Source organism: Synchiropus splendidus, chromosome 4, assembly GCF_027744825.2.
Source record: "Synchiropus splendidus isolate RoL2022-P1 chromosome 4, RoL_Sspl_1.0, whole genome shotgun sequence".
Classification (NCBI taxonomy): Eukaryota; Metazoa; Chordata; class Actinopteri; order Syngnathiformes; family Callionymidae; genus Synchiropus; species Synchiropus splendidus.
Window position 1 is genome coordinate 7079366 of NC_071337.1, and position 20660 is coordinate 7100025.

The following is a 20660-nucleotide window of genomic DNA, read 5'->3' on the forward strand; positions in this document are numbered from 1 at the left end:
CACTTCTCTTCTGATTGGTTACCGGCAGCCGTATTTTGGTTGACCACTTCCGGTAAGGGCTCACGAGTGGGTAACGTGTCGAAAACGCTGTCAAGGAAAAGTGAGTCGTTTAATCTTTAAATGTTGATATATACGGTTTCCACGTTTGCTAGTGGAGTAAATTCAATACAACACATTACTATGCCCTTCAAATGTATTTATTAGATGTTTTATCTGGCGCATTTTTCCCTGGTATACACCGCGAAGGAGGCGTGTTGCGTGAACTTGGCCTCTCCTACATTACATGCTTAACTCTGTTTTAAAAATATTTAACGATATATCTCTTCGACCCGTTTTGCAATCGAATCTATGTTTGTTTTTTTATTTTTTCGATTGAATCCCACGATGTTTTGTTAATCCTATGAAGAAGAGGCGCTCGTTGTGTACAAGCTTAGTGAGTAAACCACGTTCTCGTTCATTGAACCCACAGGATAAATACCTTCATGGGTCAGAATGGCTGATAGTAGTCCAGTACCGGAAGGCATGAGTGAGGAAGCGGATTATCCCGTGGGTGAAGGCGGAGAGGAGACTGAGAAGGATGAAGGAGGCTTGACTGAAGCTCAGAGGGAAGTGTTGGAGAGGTGTCTTCATGCTCTCAAACATGCCAAAAATGACAGTCACACGTTGGCTGCTCTTCTTCTGGTAAGTCACTGTCTTATCTTGACTGTGCACTTAGCAAATATCTGGTGTGTAATAATATTTATTGCCACGATAATTACCACTATTCTGTCCTCTATTTCCTCTGTAGATCACTCGCTTGTGTCCTGCAAGTCAGCTGGACAAGCCCACATTGCGGCGGATCTTTGAAGCAGTTGGCCTTAACCTCCCTGCCCGACTTCTGGTGTCTGCAGTGAAGGGGAGTCACAACTCCGCCCTACCTCCTCATGAACTTCTCTCCTTAGGAACTGCACTGCTGTCTGCCTTGAGCACAGACCCAGACATGGCCTCGCATCCGCAGCTGCTCACCACGGTCCCGATTCTGCTGGAGATCGTGGCTAATGGTCCGTCCACTGGTGCAGCCGAGGAGCGGACAAAAGAGACGGGCCTGGGTGATGATGATGATGATGATGATGTGGAAGCAGTTTCAAGCATTCAAACCGAGACCACAAAAGGACCAGGAGAAGGTGTTGGTGCTGAAAAATCCAAAGAAACATCTTCCAAGTTGGATGAGGCTATGGCTGCAGACTGCTACCAAGTTCTGTCAGCTGTGTGTGCCTTGCCCAAGGGCCCTGATCAGCTTCTTAGCAGAGGTGCGGTACCTGCCTTGTGCCTGGCAGTTCTGCAGAACCAGACCTTCAGTCAGAAACGTGGACTCACCTTGCTTTCCTGCCTCCTCTCCGGTAAAACCAAAGACAAAGTGTGGAGTAAGCACTCTTCAGAACTCTTGTCTCTGCTGGTCAAACTCTCCAAAGACTTCTCCCAGTCTAAAGACCTGAGCCGATTGGAAATGTCCTCCCAGTTGGTGAAGTTTCTCCCGCCGGCAGGCGTGGCGGGAGACAGCGAGGAGCTGAAGGGGGTGGTGAAGCAACTGTGGGGCGTGTTGAGACCACTGATGCAGGCGAAGCTGACCCCGCGGCAGATCGGCTCCATCTTAGTGCTCAGTGCCTGCTTGCTTGACATATACGGCTGGGAGCTAGTTGGACCCCCGAAGTTCTGCTGCCTGCTGGTGAATCGGGCCTGCGTGGAGGTCCGGATGGGATTGGAGGAACCTCCAGGGAGCAGTCTGAGCTCTGAACTGCAGGACACTCTTACAGGTAGGTTGAATTTTTGCTGACATCTGCTGGTTATTATTATCAAACACGCCAACCATGTTAGGAATGTTGACTTCTGCTCGCTGAAGAATCCCTTTTATGTGATTCACGTTTCGCTTCATTGTGCGACACAGATGTGACATGTGTGTATTTGTAATCTGATTCCTCCGCGCTGACCCAACCATTTCATCTTCTTTGTCTTCACTCCTTCGTCGTCTACATTGTCTTCTTTGTCACTTCATCTCTGTCCTTGTCTTTTTATTTTGATGTTCTTTTCTTCTTTTTTTGTTCTTCTTGTCCCCTAATATGTGTATTTTTAATCTCTCATACCTATGCAAAGAACAAGTTCCTGTTCAGTGGAGGAATTACTACTTCTTCTCTATCTTTTTTCCTATTCTTTTTCTTCATTGTCTTTCACCTATCTTCATGTCCTACTTTGAACGTGAGGTTTCCCACTGTTCGTTTCTAGTCATGTCCTTTCTGGTGCCTAAAACTCTGCCCCGTTCGGTCCATTGGACCTAAGCTTGGAAAACAAATGAATGGAAGTCCATGGGGAGATCTAAGTGATTTTCTGGTCCACTTGGCCTCAGGCTTTCATCTCTCCATTGAGTCCTGTTCATATTTTTTGTTCATGTAGGTCCCATGAGGTGGAAGTTGATGGGCAGTCGCCCTGTGCTCAGGGTCACTTACTGGTCTTGTGTTTCTATATTATTAATAATATCAAAACTAAATCAAACTAACATCTTTCTCCGCCTCACATCAGTGCCTCTCGTCATAAGGATTATTTTCCGACATCAAAAATAGAGCTGAGCCACGAGTGATTTGATCATTTAATGGTGAGAAAAGACTTTCCGCATGGTCGTTGTCCTCACACGGCTTTTGGCCCGTTTCCCAACTTCTTACTTCCTTCACTTCGACTTGGCCGAAGTTCAGTTTTTGTTCCTCAGTGGTGTTGGAAACTGGTTTTTGATCGCGGTCACATCCATCAGATTCAAAGGCGCTTTTGTGTTATTATTATGTTCTGGCCTAGCATGTCAGCCTCTCAAGCACCAAAAGTGAAACACATTTAGAAAGATTTGCACTTGCACATAAACCAAACAACAATTCTTGTTGTTAGTCTCTTCACACTGTGTATTCATTTGGCTCCTGTTGTCAAGTCTTTTGGGACCAGAAAATGTCAAGGAGAATATTGAAATGCTTGAATGTGAGAATGACCCGATGTAATACATTCAATAAAAATGCAGATCAGTTCAAAGAAGAAATGTGACAAATTAATGCTCACCTGAATTGATCTCTAATGTAACACCCCCCCTCCAGCTTCACTGGTTTTCATCATGTAGTCCAGAGGTTCTGAACCTTTCTGAACTCAGGGCCCACCTTTCCCAGAACAAATGGACCCGGGGACCATTCAAGTAATACAACTGATTCATTACTCTTGATTTCATTTGTGATCAATAACCACATTTCATTTACTTACATGTAAACAAAGCAAAACCAAAAATGGCACGAAACCATGTGATCATTGCAAAGATATTTATTTGTCTTTGAAAAGTCCAACCAGCAGGAGAACCAGGTGCCAGTCATATTCAGCAAATTTAGAAAAAAAAAGGAAAAAAATACACTTGATGAAAACTGTTGAGAAAGTTGGAAAATGAATAAAATTCTCAATAAAATAATTATAAAAAAAACAATGTCTAAATATCATAATTTTATTTAAACTCCAAAGTAGGAGTAAAGTGTAACTAAAAATATCCATTAAATAAAATGTTCTAATGAATTTTCATAACTGCTTCAACAGTTGCTTTTATGAACAGCTTTTACACTACTGTCACCATACATGGCTAATGCATTAAAACTTGTGGCACAAAGGTGTAAAACAAAAAACCTTTAGCGGCCCTCTAGGGTGCGCTCGCAGTCCCACCATGGGCCCCGGCCCTATGGTTAAGAATCACTGATGTAGTCACCCCTACCCTCTTCATGTCCTCCTTCATCACCTCCATCAACCACCTCTCCTTCATCACCTGTGTTCTCAGTCCAACTCTCTCTCTCCCCTCAGTGCATGTGAAACCATGTTTGCCTCCCTAACTTAGACTTCAACGTCAGTGTGTTGATGGTCTGACATCAGTCGGTGGTTCTTGATTTCCAGGATGCTACCGCATCATGGAGGCAGCCATCGAGCAAGCCTGCAGCCCGAGCGTCGCACCGGCGGAGAGTCAGAGCTCCGTCTCCTCCCTGAGTCTGCAGCAGAGTCGACAAGTTCTCGGGGTGCTGGAGGAAGCCTTCTCTGCTGTCATGTTCTTCTTGCAACAGGTCAGAGCTCCACTCTCACTGAGAAGCTCATTGAACTGCCTGAGAGGTTGTCATCAAAGTTCTCAAACTCACTATGTATTTGGAAAATATTTTTAAAGATTGATGCTATGATTAGAGAGTTTGTTGAGTGAGTCACTTCACTGGCCTTTTGTGTATAAAGTAGTTCATAGTGTGGTTATTTGTTATCCATTAATGAACTTCGAGCTAGTGACAACAGTTTCAGCTGAACAATTGTCACGCAATTTATTAGGCCACTTCCGGTTTGTGTTCTCTGCCGGTCACGTGCTTCTATAGAAACCAACCGTTTCTACTTCATTTGCTTAAAGTGTAGTCATAAGTAGTGATGGGTAAATGAGGCATCATAAAGTGTTTCAACACAATGACACAGTGTTGACACTGTGCAGCTGAATACTGACACCTGCTGGTCATTCAAATCCCTGCAGGCATATCTTTAAATAATGTGAGAATGTATCAAAAATCGAAATTAAATTATACCTTGAAATTAATTTGAATTGAACAAGACAAATCGAAAATCTGAGACAAAATTGAGTAAAGATCGAAATAAATACATTATTCTCAGAGAGGAGATCAAAATGCTCCCACGCGTTTTCCTTGGAGCTGCTTAATAATCCACAAAGACATTCACAAGGAACCGTGAGATCAGATTGTTTCAGCAGTTGCATCCTGTTGACAGATGCGCTTCCTTATAAACACAGTTCGGTGCGTTTTTGACGAGTCGACACAGTCACGTGATTGTCTTAAAGTGGTACGCGCACTGACACAGGGATGGGCTGTGAGCACGTCAAACCCCAGCACTAAGTCATCAGGTGTGAACTTGGTAGACGACGACACGTGTTTTGGGAGTATCGATGTCGATTAATAAGCAGAACAACCCTCGTCTGTTATGTACAAGGTGGATCCCAGTCGCTACAGCGACCCCTTTGTCTTCGCCACTTTCCGCTCGCTCTGCTCCTGGCTGGCTGAGGAGACGTCCTGCCTGAAGGAGGAAGTGACGGCGCTGCTTCCGTTCCTCGTCGGTTACTCGCGGAGCCACCTTCAGGGGGCGCCCTCAGAGCAGGGCTTGACGGAGTGGATGGCTGAGATGGCGGTGTCTGACAGAGGAGGGTCCTGGAGCAACAATGAAGCGCTGAGGTGACAAACTATCAAATGTTATCTATTTAAATCTGAATCAGCTTTTGGACAGATTTACAGTATGTAGGCTGTGACTGAGGAAGCTGCCTTCATGGTTCCTCCTCTTCTCTCCTGCAGGTATCTCCTGCCTGCTCTGTGTCACCTGTCCGCAGAAGAAGGACCCAGAAAGGTGCTGCTCACCCTGGACACGCCGTCATTGATCGTGGACTTCTTATCCCACGGCTGGAAAGAGTTGAAGGGCAAAGGCGGCGCCCCGGCAGTTCGAGACCCGGCCATGGAAACGGCCTCCTCCGTCCTCCTGAACTTCACCGTGACCGAGCCGGACAGAGTCAGGTGCTTTGGCTTGTCAGTCCGCTATGACGTGACGCTGACAGGATGTTGCGACTCGAAAAACTGTTTCACCTTGGTGTGAATGATTCTTCGATTCATCACTAACTGGAGAATGCTGTGTTTTCAGGAAAGACCCGAGTTTCAGGACCCTGGAGGCGCTGCTGAGTGAAGCGTTTCCCGTGCTGGTGCATAAGCCCGGCCTTTTGGTGCTGGCCGCCAACTTCTGCACGCTGGGGCTGATGATGGGCCGACTCCGAGTCACCACAGCAGGTGAGGGTCATTCAAGTCAAACCTAGTTGCCACAGGGAACGTCTCTATCCGTCGACTCATAAATGATGAGTTTGACAGCACACCAGCTGTAACATTATGACCACTGGTTCATCATTGGACCCTCTTTTACTTGCGCAGGAGCACCCACCATTCAATTGCTCTCACTGCAAAAAGTTTCATTTAAGGTTCAATAATATATATCAGTGAGTCTTGTGAGGAGCACATAAAAAGCCCTTCCATGATTTATCAGTTATCTTGAGAATCCTTAAATATAATGTATGATCCAATGACATAGAAGCAATTTTTGGTGGTGGGAACAAAAATACTGCTAAAATAATTCAATCAAAGACTCTAATTGAGCAAAGAAAATAAACTTCCAAAAACTGACTTAGAATTCCAATCTTTTGTGAAGGCCTGACCTTGTGAGGGCTGCATGTGGCCCCCGGGCCGCACTTTGCCCATCACTGGTGTGTACAATATGATCGTGGTCCCGCCTCCCTCCTTCAGAGGCTGAATGACTGACAAGTTCTTTCCACTGTAGAGCAAATGCAATGTTGAGATAGAGCTGCAGAATGAACCTTCATCAGGTCATTTTCATTTATCATGCAATGAATTGATTTATTGACCACCATCCACTAGTCACATGATTGACATAGAGCATAGCTGTGTTATGTGGAGACACAGAGGTGTTTCTAGTGCATTTATTTGGCTTTGAATTTCATCACCCTGAAAATGTCTTTACAAGTTAGACAAATGTCAGAAACATTGTGGCCACATTTGGCAATGGTTTGATGCACTGCAGCCCCTCACTTTGTAATGGTCGCCAGGCTTCACCAGTGTTGTTTAAAGGGGTCCTAGTGTGCACTTTTTTTTACTTCTGTTGTGGAATCTCTTGTACTTATAGAGTTGCTTTGCATCAACATTTACAAAATGGCCGATCCCCTTGACCTTTGCCATTGACATGAATGACCTTTCATGACATCAGGTGCAATTGTGTGATGACATCTGCAGGATAAAGCAGGATAAAGAATGAGCTGCCATATTTGTTATTTTTGTAAATACATTTGTTCTTTCACACTTCAGTATTTGTTCTGATGACATTTCCACCTTGCCAACACAGTAAATCTTAAACCATGATGAGATCTAAGTAGCCTGCAGGGTGGGAAAGACTGGGTACTTAAAATTCTGGTCTTGCTTTTATTTCCAGTGGATCCCGGCCAGAGGCGTTTCTTCTCCACTGCTCTGCAGTTCCTCACCAGTGCTCTGGATTCTGGCTCTACCCCTGGACCAGCGCAGGTGAGCTCCACCTGGGAGAAGAGCTGGGACGAGGTGGTGGAGCTGTGGCGCCTGAGTCTTCAGGCTTTGGGCGGCTGCGTCCAAGCTCAGCCCTGGCTGGTGCCGCTGATCAGAGAGGAGGACTGGCTCGCGCACGTCCTCGCCATGCTGACCCGGTGCAGCGGGCTGCCGGACCAGCACACACTGGAGGCCCTGGAGGAGGCTCTCTGTGCTTTAGCTGGACGATGCCCAGCCTGCAAACGGGACATCGAAGAAGCCATGAAGAGTAACAAGGAGGGGGCTTTGAACTGTATGAAGAACCTGAGGAAGATGGCGGGAGGGAAGTGAAGGGCCATCCACAAGCCTGGTGCTTTCCCAGTTCAAACTGAAACCTAGATATTCCAGCACTTGTTGAGACTGTAAAACCTGAGACATGTGACTGTGTCAACATGACAAGTGGAGCTCCACTGGGCTGCGATGTTGATTCATGTCAACCTAGAAAAACAGACAACTTGTTTTGTGATATTTTTGTCCCCCCTGCCCCTGCTTTTGTCTCTTCAAGATGTCCATGACATAGTGGTGGAAAAATGTAAATGCATTGATTAAAGAATTATTTTTGGAGGCATCAACGTGCAGGTGGAAGCAGTCCACTTTAGTTTCACCACACAAAAGACCAAACTCAGACATTTTGAAATTATTTAAAACTGTTTCTTTACACCACTGTATTTACGTTCGTGGGTTACAGAAAATATTTCATTGCTCGTGGAGAATTCATACATAGTCGTCGATTACAATGACCGAACATTGGATGCTGAAAAGCTTGTCACCACAAGGTGGCGCGACTGACCTTTATCTTCCGAGTTCCAAACAAGTCCTGATTTTCCAGACGGTTTTATGTCGTTAAAATTACTACCGATCATTCCAAAAACCTCCAGACGTGTTAATTTCGAGTTTTTTTCATGACTTTTTGGAGAAAAATGTTGGTCAAGGAACTACAAAATATCCTCTTCAGAAGCACGCAGCTGGTATATTTATCTTAATCTTGTGCTTTTATAACTATCAAACTTGCGCCTTGCTACTAACAGGAATTCTCTCAAAATCATAAAAAAAAGTCAATGTTACTAACTGAAGTTCAACTTGATGAAAATATGGCGCGTATAGAAACGTTTCTCTTGAGCCACCACAAGAGGGCGCTTTATGTCGCTCTATGTGTCGCGCTCTTCCTTGAAGGGTTCGATTCCCGACTCTTGGTTGTTGACGCTCCGCATCGCCCTCGAATCCCCAGAGGACACGGCTTTTTTTCTGTCACCGTTGGCTCTTTAGTTTTGATATCTGTGGCTTTTTGATTCCTCCTCACCTGTGCGCCAAGTTTTCACGGGTTAAGTTTCGATCATCATGAATATTATTTTCTAACCAGGGTTGTTATACCCTGCCGTGACCCCCCCCCCCCCCCCCCCCCCCCCCTCTCATCCAAACCCCTCACAACAAAACAACTTTTTGTCTGCCTCCCCGCCTCTCGCCCTCCCACCCTCCTCAATCGCACCCGTGTCTTTTCTCTCGAGTCGAACTTCTCGTCCAACTTACTGTCTCCTCCGCGCACCTTCTGTCCGGACTCTCCATCCTCCCGTCTCTCCGAGCTCCGAACCCCGGCACCATGCTCTGGAAGTCCCGCAGCAAGACTGACGCTCTGCAGGTAAAAACAACTGTTTCATTATCGCACATATTGCACCATATTTTCCTCTGTTATTTATGGATTTTTTTTTGCTCTTTAAAAACGCCCGCTATGTTTAAAAATATCAGACTGATCTACGCAGTAGTCAATGTGTGTCTTTTATAACTGCTTTAAAACATTTTAAGGACGATGTGATGGAAAGAAAGAGCCCCTTTAAGAGCAGTGGACCCGGTCAACCCCTCCCCTTATTTTGCCAAACCTATAAGTAGTGCGTTCATGGAGCGGCAGCAGAAGAGTGTGTGTTTGATTGTGTGTGTGTGTGTGTGTGTGAAACTGACTTGTAAAACAACTCTGACACGCACCGAGATAAGGACCAGGACGTTCACGCTGCGAGTTTAATGGAACGTGAAAACACAGTGGATTATTATTATTATTCACCTCGGAAGTGATCGTCCTGTGGTAGATTTATTCACATCTGGAGCGGAACTCAGACCGGCCCAGATGTTAATCCACACATACTCGGCTATGGTGAGTTTTGGACCGGGTTCTTCGTTTTATCTTGTCACTTTTTTTTTGTAATTTATCATCTATATTGCGATGATCCTTGAATAAAATGTGGGGAAGTGAGTGGTAAACGTCCTCAGTGGGGGCTCATTGACCTCATCCGCATTGATCCCAGTGACCCAGCTTTTGGGGAAAAATCCAATCCAGTCCGGATGTGTGTGAGCGCGTATGTGGGCTGCGTGTTTCCACCGATGTTCATTAAACGGACCGTGAGCGGAAGTCAGCAATAAAAAGAAGAATAATGTTAAAAATATTTCACAAAGATGTGTTTTTTTTTGTCGGATAAAAATATTAGTGAGAAACAGATGTAGCTTCCGGTGACCTCTGGTGGCTCCTCTTTTGTCTTGTGTTTTGAATATCGATGAATAACTTTTGCGTGTGACTGACAGGACCGCGCTGACGGACTGAGTGGCTCTTCTCCGAGCGGGCGCTTGTCCCAGCTCTCCTCCCTCAACCAGGCCGCCTACTCCTCGGCTCCCCCGCTGTGCCACACTCCGGCCTCCGACTTCCAGCCGCCCTACTTCCCTCCTCCGTACCCGCAGTCGTCCCTGCCTTACTCCCAGAGCCAGGAGTCGGCCTACTCCCACCTGCCGGAGCCCTACCCGTCCATCAACTCCATCCATCAGCACCAGCAGGCGGCATGGCACTCGCAGAGGTCACGCTCCGAAGAGGCGGGGCTCCTGTCGCAGTCGCACCGGGCTTTGAGCCTCGACCCCCGGCGGGAGTATCCAGCTGTACCGCGGCTCCTTCACGGTCTCGGGGAAGGCGCAGCCGCTCTCGGGGAGGGGCCTCTCGGCATGCACCTGGGACATCACGGCCTGGATGACCTTCAGGTATCACAAGTATTTCAACTAACGCACTTTCAAACTCTTCAACTCCATCCGAAATGACCGCGTTATTTTGATTTAGTTTCAAAATAGCTTGAGACGTCAAACTAAAAACACACAATAACAATACTAATAAAATCATAATCAAAACCATGTTGTCCCATATAAACTGGCTATTATGGAGAACGAATCAATACTCTTCCCATTATCACAAAACATGAAACATAATTGCGTTTGTATCGTTCGTAAAAATTAAGTCAAGAACAGAAAAATTTAATCACCATCTCACCAAAACTTTTTGTTTACATGAAAGTTTAATTGACAGAACGCGAGAAAAAATAAAGATACGATACTCGAAAAGAAATAACCATTTTTAAATCCACACTTCTTTTCTTTTTTTAAGACAAACAGTCGTTATTCATAAACAATTAACTGATTCAGTATTATTTGAAATTTATAGTGAAAGTAATTCGGTTGCGGATTGATTTGTTTCAGTAGCGTAAGAGAAAAAAAATGTAGTGAAATGATTGTATTTTACGATTTTAACATTTTTTTTTTTATTTGCTGATGAAACAATTCCTTTTTGTTCATTGAAATGTTGGCGGCAGGTGCAGACGCGGTTCGCTTTCCTCACAAGAAAAGAGCAAAACACACACAAAACACCAAACTCAGCGCGACAAATTGATTTCTACGGTCATTTAGGGAAATTAAAGGAGCGTCGGCCGATGAGTGACCGCCGCCGTGAAGCCGCTCCACGCCTGTCGACATGTCCCTTCAACTCATCCTTGTTGCTGCGAGACCTTTGAACCCGCCGAGTCATCACGACTGACTTGTGTGGAAAATAACGACAAAAAAAAAACAATTATTTTTTTTGCATGGCCACAAAATAAGAAGTAATTTTCGTTACTTTAGGTAAACATTTTAAGAGCATTCAAAATGGTGTAAATGAGCGTGTTTCAGAGGTTCGCAAAGTCTCGCGTTACGTTTCATATCGCAGCATCTGTACTGTATGTATTTTTAAAAATATTTTTCTGTTAACACGAAGCTGTCAGGTCATGACTTGAATGGATAATCATTTACTAAGCGATAACGCAGATGGTGAACGAGGGAAAACGGAAGTGTTTTGCTTGAAAAGTGGACAAACTACTTTTAAAATGATTCATCGTCGTTCATTGTTTATTCGTAATATATGGTTTTCATGTGAGATATAAAGAGTAAATAAACATCATCTAAAGTCGCCCCAGGTGAGAGACATATTCACCAAAATATGACGGTGGTTAAAAAGTAAATATCTATCAAATGTGTATATAAATAAATGAATGATGCATTATATTATTTTATTATCCAGCAAATCACATATCAACCCAACAATGCATTAATAAATATTTTTAAGAAAGAAACAAATGTGGAATTGGCTTTGTTTTGATAAAATAAGATAACTTTTTAAACGTAATAAATAGTGACAATTCGGAAACCTGACAGCTACTTAACAAGTATGTAGTCTCAAAATTGCAGTAGTCTTTTGTGTTTGACATAAATAAGTCCAACAAACGGTGCATTAAAGAGGACAGCTACACTGCAGTGAGGATATGTTTGATTTTAAACTGAAAAGTCTTCCAGAAAAATGTCGAAATATGAAAAGTATGGATGAGCTAAAGAAGGCAAATTGTAGCTTCATACGCTGAATTTTGAGTCCACTTGTGAGTCATTGTGTTGTCAGACCTTCTCACCTCGGAAGATAGATGTCATTTCATGAAATAATATTGGCCTCTTTCTGATATTTCATGAGGCACAGAGTTGCTGGACCATGTGTGTAGCTTTGGCAGGAGCTGGTCTCTGTGTGTGTGTGTGTGTGTTAAGACGATGAGGCCGGTGGATAAATGATAGTGACTGTCTGTCTGACACAGGGAATGGAGGAAGGATCAGCCTTGGGCATCCTGGACCACTCTGTCATTAAAAAAGGTAAGCTGCTCTCTGCTCCGAGTGTGTGAGCGAGATAGAGTGTGTGTGTGTGTGTGCATGTGTGCACCTATATAATTGTGCTGTACATGCTGTAGGCAGTTTTGTGTTTAGGTGCAACACCAGCTCCTCTCTCCCTCACAGCCCAACACACACACACACTCTCTCACACACTATAAATAATTCTGTTTTGCTATTTCATTTGAAGTCAAGAAGTCCTCTAATACTGCGCTGCAGACTCGGGGCCCAAAGGCACACATTCTTAATGAACTGTTCATGGTCATATGAGAGCGAGAGAGGGGGATTAGAGTGAAGACGCGCACAGAAGTGGGGCATCAGGAGGAAGAAAAAAAAAAAAAAAACACGGGTCGGGGAACGTGATAAAAGAGTTGTGGGGAAATTTTGCAAAGTGTGATTGCTATTATCGCTCAGCGTGGATGTTAAAGAAGCGCCTCTTCGGAGAGACACTGGGGCCCCTTTAGAAAATTCAAGTCGGATTTGCAACCATCCGTCAAATTCATCCAGGAAGTAGGGCGTCAAGCTCAAACGATTTCCTAGAATGAAATATTAAAAGTCAAACCGGGGGTTCGCTTTTTCATGGGCTTTTCCTCGGAAAATGTTTTCGGAAGAAACGGAACCTTTAAGGGCCAATTACAGTTTCGACGAAAGGCCTGTCTTTGTGTTCAGGACAAGGGAAGAATAAAAAACTTGGATGTTTAAATGGTGAAACAGGAAGAAGATGGAGTATAAAAAGGAGTAAGAAAAAGCATCACGACTTATACGCGGCACTGCAGAATGACCCCAGGTTTAAAAGTGAGTCCAACAGACGAGTAGACCAGTGGACCTTCAAATTAAAATGTGTTGTGCTTGTGACAGTTCTAGTTCTGTCTCTAGTTCTGCCCTAAGAAGAGGGTGACAACGGCCAAAATGAGAAAGCATTTCTGCTAAACAGAAAGCGTCACTGTACTTCTGTGAATATTGGTGTACTTCAAAACAAAAGGAATTCAAGGGTGAGGCTAAGAGTTAGCTGAATATCAATTGGACCTTTTCCAGTAACAATAAAAACGTGTGGAAAAATGCTATATAAAAAAGACTATGACAAGAAGGTTAAGTATGAAGTTCATCAAGTGAATGCAAAAATCATAACATAAACGTCAGCCATTTTTGTTTTATTTTCTCTCAAACTTTCAATGTTTTAATTGTTATTGCATTTTCACTTGGCCATAATGGGCTTCCACGCAAACCTCTCTCCAAAGCAGAAAATAATCCTGTAACGTCGTCCTTATCTTCATCCATCAAAAGGACAATTTGTCCAAATTTCGGACCCTGCAGTGGTGTCAGTCATGATGAAATAATGTTCAGGCCTCTGCTCTTAGCACCTACCAACCAAAGCGCTTCACAGTAAGACACCTATTCACTCACAGCCATGCACCGGTGGCAGGAGGCTGCGACGCGTCACACCATCTGAACCGCCAGGAATAAACCAGGGTCAAGTGTATTCCTCAGGGACACAAACATGTCAGGAGCAAGGATCAAACTGGCAACCTCTCAGTCACAGGCCGACCCCTCTACTATAGGAGCTCCGTTGGGAAAAGTGAAACTCATATATTGATTTAAAATAAGTGAAGCTCAAACCAATATTACAGAGCAGAGACTCTCTGAATTGAGATTAAAGCCAATGAACATTGTATTCTTCAAAGACGCAGTGTAAAGTTCAACATATAATTAAACTACAGGTCTTGAAATGAACTAGCAGTGTTTTTTTCGACTGAGCTGATGAACATAACGTGAGTGTGAACCTTAAAAATCCCTCCAACACAGACTTAAAAAGACCTGACCACTTGGTGTTGACAAGCAGAGTTAGTGAGAACCGAGAACACAGTCATTGAGAATATGAAGATGGAGGAGCAACTTCAGTGGAACTCCTCGTCCACTATTCCAGAAGCAGCCAGTAAACGTGAACTGGAAGCTAACAGAGGAGATGAAAGCATCAACACAAGTAAACATGGAAATAGAGATTGCAATAACATTCACAATTCAGTGGGCCTCTTTGCCTCATCTGCTGCCTCCGCGACCCAACTAAATATCTGAAAAATAAAATAAAGGAACTCGCCAAAATCAATTCAATGATGGTTAAACACTAGCTAACAAAAAATGCCTGTGTCGGAGACTCGTGTAGTCGGCTCCCTTCAACAGTAGCCGTATCCTGCGCCACTGGAGAGCTGCAGTAACTGTGCTGAGGACTGGCTGATGCACTTGTCTGACGTGTATCTATGTCTACTACTTATTCTGGACAGGTCAGTGTCGCAGGCTGCTGGAGCAGTTTCCAGCTGTGATTGGGCGCGAGGCGGGGGACACCCTGTCTTTTTACTCTGGTGAGGAGTTCTAGTCCCCATAAGTGTTGACCAATGTGCTCACGGCCGAGTGGGGGGGGTGGAGGGGAGTTCACTCAGCCCACTGCGCGTGGAGAACTTGTGGCTGAGATTAAAGCACAGGGAACAAACGGAGACAACTTAACCAGAGTATTGAGGAGTAGATGTAATTGCCTGCTGATCAGCTGCAAACAAGCCACCGGAGACGCGTCGGCGCTCTTGAACGTTTGATCCCGAAATATGAGGGCAGTAGGTTACAGTGGGGTTTGGTGTCAGTTCATTTGTTAAGATTGTTGTCATTGGAAACTGTGACGGTGGCAGATAAAGGAGGCTCAACTAGTTACAGTGGATCTGTCATGTAGCATCATGCTAGCTTTAGGGCCAAACCACTTCACATGAGGTGGTTTATTTATAATCCATGAGAGGTTTAGACTATTACTCGGGATTCTCAATATGAAGTTTGGTTGTGTCAGATTGTTTGACATTACATAAAATGAAGTCATGAGTTTTATTATCGTAAAGCACCAGATTCATTCATGCAATATGATAAGTTTGGTTACATTATTTTGCGATGGATTAGATTTAGATTAACCAGTGTTTTAATCCCATTTATTTAAAATTTCACACCCATTTTTCAATTCATACAAAAGTTTTGGTTTGAACGGCTGTAACTTGCTCAATGTTTGTTTTTGGATTTGGATTATGATGAATAAAGTTGGGCTTCTATGATGGCAGGTGTGTCACAAAAAATCAACCAAACTACATTGAACAAGTAGATTTGGTTTAACCTGGTTCAAAAAGTCAGTTTAGGTCAAGTCAGAATCAGTTGAATCACACTATGAGGCGAGTGATTCGGTGAACAAGGTTGAGTCAAGTGTGTTTATGCAGAAATAAGGGAAGTAAACAGAGCCGAGTGCCGACCCCCGGACTAGAAAGGGCTTGACGCGGCGCAGTAAAGTGGGTGTGAGTGGATCCGCTGGAGGTGAGAAGTGAGTCTGTTTGAGAGTGTGCAGAGGAGCTGTGAAGCACCTGCAGTCTAAACAACAGACTCACCAGAACGGCAGCCGCGAGCGAGAACGTTACACTGAATAGATTGAACAGCAGAGGTGGAGCTCGCTGTCACACTCACTGCAGGAGACAAACGTGTCTTTAGACTTGATCTTTATGCATTTCTGACTTGTTTGTCGACGTGCAACTTTGCAAACCTTTGACTTTCACACGTTCGTCTGCCACCACAGATGTCTCAGACTCAAAGGGAGTTTATTTTAGCCTGAACCTCGACTGGCGTAAACAACAACCTTTCTTTTCCCCGCAGTTCCCATCCCGTCGAAGCTCAACGGCTCGTCTCTGTCCGCCCTGTCCATGGGGAAGGAAGGACTCGGCATGGGAGCCGTGTCCAACCCGGCTGAGGTCTTCTGTTCGGTACCGGGTCGCCTATCGCTGCTGAGCTCCACGTCCAAGTACAAGGTCACGGTGGGAGAGGTTCAGCGACGACTGTCCCCACCAGAGTGTCTCAACGCCTCGCTGCTGGGAGGAGTCCTCCGCAGGTGAGGCCACAACCACCAGCAACAACCCAAACGCTCATGCGCCTCACCTCACTGGAGAGGACTGACTTCACTTTACGACAAAAATGTAGCACTGGATTTTAGCTTTAGAAGCATTTCTCTCTCTTTTTCTTGAGCTAATATGACAGAAAGTGGACCTGAGATTTCTCTGTGGTAGTTTGGGGCTCAACATCCTCCGCCTGGTGAGTGGTGGTTCACAAAGCCAGGCTAATGGTGTCAAGCGGCAGATTAATGGACAGCATTGTCCCCATTGACTTGCTGGTTCTGAAAGCTTCTGAGAAGTAAAGCGCAACACCGAGTATTTAAAGTGGGTCACGGGGCTAAAATCACAAGAGAAGCATCATGGTTTCATGAATGGCAGCCCCCAGGGCGGAAGAGCAACTCGGTGATTGCGGTGTCAGGCTGGAAGACTCGGAGAGGAGATCATTAAAACATCAGAGGAGCCAAAACTGATGAGGGGAAATAGGCTTTATGTCTTTGTGCCGCACCTTCACGCACCGCGAGGAGGAAGTCTGAGGTGGACTGCCTCAACTCCAGCTCACACACACACACAAGAACAACACCACAAATCTGAACTATCTTTTAAAAAGTGCCACCCCCCCCTTGCTCCCTCAGGGCGAAGTCAAAGAATGGTGGCCGCTGTCTGAGAGAGCGTCTGGAGAAGATTGGCCTCAACCTGCCCGCCGGGCGACGCAAGGCGGCCAACGTCACTTTGCTCACATCTCTCGTGGAGGGTAAGGAGCGTGCGCGCACACACGCGCTCAGACACGCGCTCAGACACGCACAGTGACCTGCATATATCCTGACAGATACAGACACATTTCCACACAGAAACACGCTCGCATGAGCGAGCATGAATAAACAGTGGCAGCACGGTTGGCCGCCCATGAGCACGTGCACGAGCCTCCCTTCACACACACACACACGGAGCCAGAGATCATTCAAGTCGTTTAAGTACGAATAATTGGTGTACAGTGGAGCTGCTGACCTGACATCAACCAGATCCTCTCGACACCAACACGCTCATGAATGTGCATCTGTTTGACAACTAAAGAGATGTGAACCTCCTGAGACCAGAGCTTTGGTCTGGGGTGGAGAGTTGTGCAGACAGAAGCTTTATGAAGATGTCACCATCTTGGCCTATTACTATGGTTATTACTATGATTTTCCTTTATTACTATTTCAGATACTGTTGACATCTTATCAAACTAGTGACTTTATAGCACATGCTTCCAATGGTTTTGGAAAATGTGGAGAGGAACCTTTTTCTGTCCGCTGCTCATGCCGCCATCTTGAAAATATGTGTAGCACAAAATGAAAAAAACAGTCTTTGTCATGAATGAATATTAATTATATCACAATGTATTTTAGAGGTGTTTAAGACTAAAAACCAAAAGTTTAATTTACAGCTACAACTAGCCACATTATTTCAACTGTATGAAGCACATAAGCTACAAACAAGCATGAAACTAAATGTCATGTAAAGTTCTGCGCTACTTTAGCTACATTAGCATAACGTCATTTAGCTGTTGAGTTTTAGCACAAGTACATAGTCAACAACAGCAACTTCATGAGCTCATCTATTTCGGCTCAGATCTACTTTAGCTAGCATTAGCATTTGAATACCTTCATTGAGCTGTAGCTCAAGTTTTAGCAGCACTACTTCATGAGCTCCTGAGAAATACTTTAAAGACACGTGCACGTTATTTTATCGGCTATTAGCCGTTTTGTGGACATTTAAGTTAAATCGCATGCTTAGCATAAGCTTACACTCACAGTAATGTTACCATTCACTGCTAGCTCCATCACTGTTAGCATTCAGACAACAGGGGTCTTCTCTCTTCCAAGTAGACTTTTTTTCTTATCTTCACTGAATATAATGAATTCACAACAAGATGGCGTTGATAGTGTCAGTGAAATGTAAGTGTATGTTGGTGGTTATAAAATGCCGTCGCTCCCACCCGCAGGTGAAGCCGTCCACCTGGCGAGGGACTTTGGTTACGTGTGTGAGACAGAGTTTCCAGCCAGAGCCACCGCCGAGTACCTCTGCCGCCAGAGCGACACGGACCAGCTGCCCACCAGACGCAGCATGCTGCTCGCCACCAAGTGAGTGTCTCCTGCTCGCACGAAGATCTCAAGAGAATCCTGAAAAGTCACCTGACTGGTGTTTTCCTCGACAGGGAGATCTGCAAAGAGTTTGTCGACCTGATGTCGCAAGACCGGTCCCCGCTGGGCGGCAGCAGACCGACTCCCTGCCTGGAGCCAGGCCTTCAGGGAAGCCTCACCCACTTCAGCCTCCTCACGCACGGGTTCGGCACCCCGGCCATCTGTGCCGCCCTCTCTGCATTCCAGAGCTACCTGATGGAGGCGATAAAGATGCTGGACAAAGGAGACGGCGGCGGCAAGAGCCACCACGAGAAGGAGATGAAACATCGCAAATAGACTGAAGAGACGGTGGGAAAAAGGCGTTCAGACCTCCAATCGTGACCTTTGCCACCTCAGGACTAAGTCAGACGAACCTTCCAGAAAACCTCTTCGGAGCCTCTCGAGATGAAGGCGGGGCTTATCATGATGTGTGTACCGTAACGTTTGTCCACAGCACCTCGATCTTGGAAGACGCATGGACCTCTCTCTTCGTTGACAGAATCAGGATCGACATGTTTTTCTTTTGTGAGACAGAACTCACCTGGGAAACACCGCGAGCCATATCCCAGACGTAAACTTGCTCTTGAACTGTGCGGGGCGGAGGGGAGGGGGGAGGTCGTGTGGAGGAGCTGAAGGCAGCTAGAGACATTTGTTCTTGGTTTTATTTAAAAAATACTTTTTGTACTTTTCGTGTCTGTTTATTATTGTTATGACTGTTGTTATTATTATTGTATTACACTATAAATGTAATATATTATTAAAGAACTCAAACGTTACCTTTCATTTTCTTGACTCTCACTGAGGTTGCGGGTCGGATTCCCAGGTTATAAGCGGCTCACCTGGTCAAGAATCCCACTGGAGTTTGGCATATGGATTTGAGTTTTTCATTTAATTCCGAATCACTTAAGTTGAGTTTGAGAACGCGTACGCAGTTCTGAAGCTTTCTTCGGTTTCATTTCAGCTGAAGGACAAAGATCACTCTTGCAGGGTTAAACAGGCCCATAATATCTGCCTTTAATAGGCTGTCAACAAAACACTTTAACTACTCCTACGAGTCCCAAAATGCACTGCCACAGCTGAAGCTCCCAAAATGGTTAGGCGAACTTCACAATCCTGGTGTCTCATCAGTTCAGTTCAGCGAATAGATCTCATTATTAGGTGTCTAACTCCAGCTGTACTTTTGTTGTGGCTGCCTCCAAAATGTGGCGCAACGGTGGAAAAACAACGCCACCCACGCTCTCATCCGGGTCTCGGAGCTGCTGAGGACCCTCAGCCATCTGCCTCACCCACAATGGAGACACAATTACTCTTTCAGCTGCGCCGTACCTTTCCTATCTGCCGCGACACTCCCAGCTCATCATTACCCATCACCCCCCTCTGTAAACTGCACCCCCCACCCCCTCCTCGGCAGGAGCGCTCTCCGTCTCCCTGCCTGCAGGCAAACATATGCTACTCTTCCCGTCAAGATTCCGGTGTGTTTGAGTGAGAGAGAGTAGGGATTGTTTAATGTTTATTAATCACCTGTCTGTGGTGAGGGAGGGGAGACACACACACTCTCACACACACACACACACACACACACACACACACACACACCAAGTTCAGCTGTTGCAAGCATGGCCTGGTTTTTACAATTACATCTGCTGGTTTACCGGTTCCAGGTTGATGGAACCAAGTCTTCTCTGCAGGCTGCTGCTTTATACCTGAGGCATAACCAAAATACTATTACTGAATTATCAGAAAGGATTTGACTTAAACCTTTGACCATTGTTTGAATACAGACCTGGCCCTCAAGGTTAGGTCAGATCGAAACAACAAAATCATGGTGTAATCCCATTTACCCTTAGTTTATAATGCTAGAGTCACAAAACAATGTTAAATTGAAGACTTTTTATTCTGTCCTTTTGGCTCGACGGCCCCAAACAGTCACAGGATGTAATGTGCTCTAACATCAACAGCCGTTGCAGTGCATTATGGGACTCATGGAGGATTATGTACTCTCCATATTTTGGATTTACTTCTTTGGTTGGACATGACTGTATTACGGGCCAAATGTGGCCTAAGGTTCTTCTGTTGGACTCTGACTTTATTATATTGTGAAAGGCATTGGAATCTTCTAGTCTAGAGACACAAGACTAAATGTATACATTTGCTAAGCTGACGTAGTAATGAGGAACAAAATATGCTGAATTTTAAGTTGCATTTTTAAGTCAACCTTTCAGAAAAAAAATATTTGATCAATACATATTTAATATAAACAAAACCAAATAGTCTGTAAAGGTTCTATTGTTTACTAAGGTATGAAACTTCTCTGAATACTTGAGGGCAGAGCTTCACAAAGCTCCAACACACGACTGAGAGCTGAAGAGTTTGACAGTGAACGCACACGGGGCCGGGAGGCTCTTCCTGTGCTGATGTGTAAAACTGGA

At 44.9% G+C, this 20660-nt stretch overlaps 2 protein-coding genes across 5 annotated transcripts; both read left to right on the plus strand.

Annotated features, from left to right (window-relative positions):
* The first annotated feature begins 27 nt into the window (after positions 1-27).
* Positions 28-8201, plus strand: ncdn (neurochondrin). Its single transcript, XM_053862465.1, has 8 exons — positions 28-100; positions 470-681; positions 788-1793; positions 3937-4100; positions 5014-5252; positions 5370-5585; positions 5710-5852; positions 7060-8201. Exons 2-8 carry the CDS (start codon positions 493-495, stop codon positions 7473-7475), a joined length of 2373 nt encoding a protein of 790 aa, XP_053718440.1. The 5' UTR covers positions 28-100; positions 470-492; the 3' UTR covers positions 7476-8201.
* Positions 8202-8626: 425 nt separating this feature from the next.
* Positions 8627-18937, plus strand: tfap2e (transcription factor AP-2 epsilon). Of its 4 annotated transcripts, none has more exons than XM_053863996.1 (8): positions 8627-8820; positions 9753-10196; positions 12098-12152; positions 14447-14524; positions 15837-16068; positions 16702-16820; positions 18054-18192; positions 18267-18937. In XM_053863996.1, the coding sequence occupies exons 1-8, from the start codon at positions 8782-8784 to the stop codon at positions 18526-18528; spliced, it is 1368 nt and encodes a 455-aa protein (XP_053719971.1). In that variant the 5' UTR covers positions 8627-8781; the 3' UTR covers positions 18529-18937. The 4 variants fall into 4 exon arrangements, with proteins under 4 accessions (XP_053719971.1, XP_053719973.1, XP_053719972.1 ...); XM_053863997.1 differs by lacking the exon at positions 8627-8820 and adding an exon at positions 9045-9327; XM_053863998.1 differs by lacking the exon at positions 14447-14524 and having other exon boundaries at positions 8630-8820.
* The last annotated feature ends 1723 nt before the right edge of the window (positions 18938-20660 follow it).